This window comes from Myxine glutinosa, chromosome 12, assembly GCF_964187855.1.
Source record: "Myxine glutinosa chromosome 12, kmMyxGlut1.1, whole genome shotgun sequence".
Taxonomy (NCBI): Eukaryota; Metazoa; Chordata; class Myxini; order Myxiniformes; family Myxinidae; genus Myxine; species Myxine glutinosa.
Genome location: NC_136272.1, coordinates 36,479,705 through 36,485,704, shown reverse-complemented (window position 1 = coordinate 36,485,704; position 6,000 = coordinate 36,479,705). Strand labels below are relative to the sequence as shown.

The 6,000-nt window shown below is 42.8% G+C and overlaps 1 protein-coding gene across 2 annotated transcripts in view; it reads left to right on the top strand.

Annotated features, from left to right (window-relative positions):
• The first annotated feature begins 4,490 nt into the window (after nt 1–4,490).
• Nucleotides 4,491–6,000, top strand: part of LOC137437954 (gamma-aminobutyric acid receptor subunit gamma-2) — a 196,978-nt gene continuing 195,468 nt past the window's right edge. For both annotated transcript variants that reach the window (XM_078766723.1, XM_068132741.2), the window contains exon 1: nt 4,491–4,750. In XM_078766723.1, coding sequence (XP_078622849.1) covers nt 4,659–4,750 — 92 coding nt within the window. In that variant the 5' untranslated portion in view covers nt 4,491–4,658. The remainder of the gene's footprint in view (nt 4,751–6,000) is intronic.

Genomic DNA, 6,000 nt, shown 5'->3' with positions numbered 1-6,000 from the left:
TTTATACCTGGTGTTGGCCTAATGGTTAGGGTGGTGGGCTTGGGATCCTAAGGTCCTGAGTTCGCAATCCCGTTGAATTAATGCCAGGTGGGGTTGACTCAGCCTGTCATCCTTCCGAGGTCGGCAAAATGAGTACCAGATAACTGGTTATAGAGAGGCACTGCATCAACGACAGACGTGCCCACAGAAAAATGATGCAACCAGCAGCTGGGTTGTTGCACACGAACCACCCACCAGTTGCCAGTTGGTTTGCTCCTTTCCTGTTTCATTCCCCCTTTCCTCCTCTTCATGTGTTTCATTCATCTTGTGTGCAGCTTGTTCAACCCTGTCTTTTTATCCCCTCCAGATCTCACTCTCACCTTTTACGATTATTTTGTTATTGTGGACCGTGTGGACTTCCAAGATGTGCTTGCATCATTATAGTATACTAGCACTAAAGTGTGCACCTGATATTTGATTCGTTTACAGAATGTGACAATAACAAAAAACACCATTTTCATTATGACATAATTTACAAAAACACCTTTGATTGTGAACTAATTAACAGAACACTTTTTATCATAACCTTTTGATCATAACTTCAATAACTTTTCAGATTGTGACCTAATTAACAAAAAACACCTTTTTGCTCATAACCTTTTTGATTGTGACCTAATTTTAAAAACACCACTTTGCACATAACCTTTTTGATTGTGACCTAATTAAAAAACTTTTGTGACCTAATTAACAAAAACATTTTTTTGATTGTGACCTATTTAACAAAATCACCTTTTCATCATAACCTTTTTGATCATAACTTCAATAACTTTTCAGCTTGTGACCTAATTAACAAAAAACACCTTTTTGCTCATAACCTTTTTGATTGTGACCTAATTTTAAAAACACCACTTTGCTCATAACCTTTTTGATTGTGACCTAATTAAAAAACTTTTTGTGACCTAATTAACAAAAACACATTTTTTTGATTGTGAGCTATTTAACAAAAAATACCTTTTCATCATAAGCTTTTGATCATAACTTCAATAACTTTTCAGATTGTGACCTATTTAACAAAAAACATCTTTTTGCTCATAACCTTTTTGATTGTGACCTAATTAAAAAACTTTTTTGTGACCTAATTAACAAAAACACATTTTTTTGATTGTGACCTCTTTAACAAAAAACACCTTTTAATCATAACCTTTTTGATCATAACTTCAATAACTTTTCAGATTGTGACCTAATTAAGAAAAAAAACCTTTTTGCTCATAACCTTTTTGATTGTGACCTAATTTTAAAAACACCACTTTGCTCATAACGTTTTTGATTGTGACCTAATTTTAAAAACACCACTTTGCTCATAACCTTTTTGATTGTGACCTAATTTAAAAACATTTTGTGACCTAATTAACAAAAACACATTTTTTGATTGTGACCTATTTAACAAAAAAACACCTTTTCATCATAACCTTTTTGATCATAACTTCAATAACTTTTCAGATTGTGACCTAATTAACAAAAAACACCTTTTTGCTCATAACCTTTTTGATTGTGACCTAATTTTAAAAAACACCACTTTGCTCATAACCTTTTTGATTGTGACCTAATTAAAAAACTTTTTGTGACCTAATTAACAAAAACACATTTTTTGATTGTGACCTATTTAACAAAAAACACCTTTTCATCATAACCTTTTTGATCATAACTTCAATAACTTTTCAGATTGTGACCTAATTAACAAAAAACACCTTTTTGCTCATAACCTTTTTGATTGTGACCTAATTTAAAAAAACACCACTTTGCTCATAACCTTTTTGATTGTGACCTAATTAAAAAACTTGTTGTGACCTAATTAACAAAAACACATTTTTTGATTGTGACCTATTTAACAAAAAACACCTTTTCATCATAACCTTTTTGATCATAACTTCAATAACTTTTCAGATTGTGACCTAATTAACAAAAAACACCTTTTTGCTCATAACCTTTTTGATTGTGACTTAATTTAAAAAAACACCACTTTGCTCATAACCTTTTTGATTGTGACCTAATTAAAAAACTTTTTGTGACCTAATTAACAAAAACACATTTTTTGATTGTGACCTATTTAACAAAAAACACTTTTTAATCATAACCTTTTTGATCATAACTGGAAAAACTTTACAGATTGTGACATAATTTTAAAAACACTTGTTTCATTATAACTTGAATAATTTTTTCTCCGACTTTCATGATGTTGAGTTTTATGGATAGTTTGTAGATGGGGACACATTATCTCTAAGCTTCGACTGTGGGAGGCTTACCCTTGACAATCACATTGTAATCGCAGCTATCTAGTTCCTGAATGACGTCATTATAAGCGTATCAACAATCATGCAGACAAATAAAGTGATTCTACAATGGTGCCGGTACTGTCTGAAGTTATGCGATGAAACAGCTTCAAAACCAAATAGAATCCACATTTTTTAATACTGATATGTGCGATTTTTTTTATTATGCCGGGATGGGTGAAGAGGTGGCCCAAGGAGCCATGATAGGGGGAGAGCTGTCTTGAGGAGTCGAGATAAATTGAGAGGTGTCCCAAGAGCCGTGATAGATGGAGAGGTGTCCCAAGAAGCCAGGATAGCTGGAGAGGTGTCCCGAAGAGCCGTGATATATGGAGATGTGTCCCTTGGAGCCAGAATAGATGGAGCAAGAGAGGTGTTCCGGGGAGTCAGGATAGAAGGAGAGGTGTCCCAAGGAGCCCGGATAGGTTGAGAGGTGTCCTGAGGAGACAGCATAATTGGAGACGTGTCTCGAAGCGCAGTGATAAATGGAGAGGTGTCTCAAGGAGTGGGGCTAGTTGGAGAGGTGTCCCAAGGAGCCCGGATAGGTTGAGAGGTGTCCTGAGGAGCCAGCATAATTGGAGCCGTGTCTCGAGGAGCAGAGATAAATGGAGAGGTGTCTCAAGGAGTGGGGTTAGAAGGAGAGGTGTCCCAAGGAGCCCGGATAGGTTGAGAGGTGTCCTGAGGAGCCAGCATAATTGGAGACATGTCTCGAGGAGCAGTGATAGATGGAGAGGTGTCTCAAGGAGTGGGGATAGATGGAGAGGTGTCCCGAGGCGCTATGATAGACTGAGAGGTGTCCCGAGGAGCCGTGATATATTGAGAGGTGTCCTGAGGAGCCAAGATAGATGGAGAGGTGTCCCGAGGAGCCATGATAATTGAGAGGTGTCTCAAGGAGCCATGATAAATGGAGAGGTGTCCCGAGAAGCCGTGAAAAATGGAGAGGTGTTCCGAGGAGCCGTGATAGATGGAGAGGTGTCTCAAGGAGCCAGTATAGATGGAGAGGTGTCCCGACGCGCCATGATAGACTGAGAGGTGTCCTGAAGAACCGTGATAGATTGAGAGGTGTCTCAAGGAGATGTCATAGATTGAGAAGTGTCCCGAGGAGCTGTGATAGATTTAGAGGTATTACGAGGAGCAGTGATAGACGGAGAGGTGTCCCAAGGAGCCATGATAGATTGAAAGGTGTCCCGAGGAGCCGTGATAGATGGAGAGGTGTCCCAAGGAGCCAGTATAGATGGAGAGGTGCCCCGAGGAGCCATGACAGACTGAGAGGTGTCCCGAGGAGCCGTGATATGTTGAGAGGTGTCCTGAGGAGCTAATATAGATGGAGAGGTGTCCCGAGGAGCCAGGATAGATGGAGAGGTGTCCTGAGGGACCCTGATAGATTGAGAGGTGTCTCAAGGAGACGTGGTAGATTGAGAAGTGACCCGAGGAGCTGTGATAGATTTAGAGGTGTCACGAGGGGTGGGGATAGATTGAGAGGTATCCCGGGGAGCTGTAATAGATTGAGAGGTGTCACTAGGAGCAGTGATAGACGGAGAGGTGTCCCAATGAGCCGTGATAGATGGAGAGGTGTCCCAAATGAGCCGTGATAGATGGAGAGGTGTCCCAAGGAGCCAGTATAGATGGAGAGGTGTGCCGAGGTGCCATGATAGATTGAGAGGTGTCCAGAGGAGCCATGATATATTGAGAGGTGTCCCAAGGAGCCGTGATATATTGAGAGGTGTCCCGAGGAGCCGTGATATATTGAGAGGTGTCCCGAGGAGCCGTGATAGATTGAGAGGTGTCCCTAGAAATAGATGGAGAGGTGTCCCGAGGAGCCATGATATATGGAGAAGTGTCCCGAGAAGCTGGCATAGGTGGCCCGAGGAGTCGAGATAGGTGGCGAGGCGTCTCAAGGAGCCGGGATAGGTGGAGAGGTGTTGCAAGAAGCCGGGATAGGTGGATAGGTGTCCCGAGGAGCTGGGAAAGGTGGAGAGGTTTCCCAAGTTGCTGGGACAGGTGGAGAGGTGTCCTGAGTAGCCAGCATAGGTGGAAAGGTGTCCCGAGGAGCTAAGAAAGGTGGAGAGGTGTCCTGAGGAGCCGGCATAGGTGGAGAGGTGTCTGGAGGAGCCGGGGGATGAGGTGTCACTTGGAGCTGGGAGAGGTGGCCCGAGGAGCCGGGATAGGGGCGGCGCGGAGTTCGACGTGGAAATGACGGAATAGAGAGTGAACGGTGGAGGGAGAGGGGGTGCAGCGAGTTCAGCATTGAGATTCAGCTCGCTACGTTCCCCCAGCATCCGAGTCCCCTCCCTTCGATCCAGCGAGTCGTTCTCCCGCTCACCTCGCTTGGGCTCCAGCGGCGAGGCCGGGATGGCGAATAGACCCGGGCCTGGTTCGCATCTCCCGCGCATCCTGCTGTCATCCTTGCTTTTCCTCCTGTTTTTCTCGTGCAAACGAGCCTGGTAAGGTGTGCGTGTGTGTACGTTTGTGTGTGTGTTTCCATCTCCATTCTGACCCCCGCCCCCCTCCCCGAACCTGGTAAATTGTGAGTATGTGTGTGAGTGTGTAATCCACCTTCCCCACTCTGGTTATTTAAACGAAAATGCAAACCCCATGAGGCAAAAATGAAGAGACGAGGTTTTAAATGAGCAGATAAAGTGAAATGTTGAGGTAAATGTGGTTTTGCGTTTGAAAAAGCCCATTTTCTTCATCGGTTGTGGTTGTGAACCATCACGATCCGCGACAGCTTTTCCACGAGAAAAAGAGATACAGACGTGGGAAGTGAAGTGCACGTCGACAGATCTGGCCGATGACAGCCTGACAGAGTAGGACGTGCACGTCAATGGATTCTGAGGTTGGAGTTTCGTGTCCGACTCGTCGAACCGTCGACGTCTCTTTATGACGTGCACGTCCTAACCTTGGCCTGGAGAGGGATAATCGTGAGATTATAAAATTATTATATTTATCAAATTCAAGGACGATTCAAAGACTGTTTATAAGGAACGCGGATAATGCCTGCCGGGGTAACGTGACATTAACAATAACGTGTGACGTTGCATTAATAATAACGTGTGACGTCACATTAATAATAACGTGTGCGTGTACGTGTGTACCTGAGCAATGCCGCACGTTTGTGACGATACCTAATTACGCTCCATGCACTTGGATGTGATGCAGTCGACAGGGTTCTGGGTGTGCGTTAAATTTATCTCTCGAGTTGTTAATTATATAACAAAGAGCGCAATGAGACAAACAGACATGCTGGATGACATACAAGCAAACAAACATAGGGAGGCAATATGTGTATGTGTGTGTGTCTGTGTGTGTATGTGTGTGTGTTTATCTATGTGTGTATGTATGTGTGTGTGTGTGTGTGTGTTTGTATGTGTGTGTGTATATCTATGTGTGTGTATGTGTGTGTGTGTTTGTGTGTGTGTATATCTATGTGTGTGTGTGTATGTGTGTATGTGTGTATACGTGTGTGTGTATATGTGTGTGTATGTGTATGTGTGTGTGTTTGTGTGTATATGTGTGTTTGTGTGTATATGTGTTTGTGTGGATATGTGTACATATGTGTGTTTGTGTGTGTGTACATTTGTGTGTGTGTGTGTGTGTGTGTGTGTGTGTGTGTGTGTGTGTGTGTGTGTGTGTGTGTATATGTGTGCATATGTGTATATGTGTGTATATGTCTGCATATGTGTATGTTTATGTG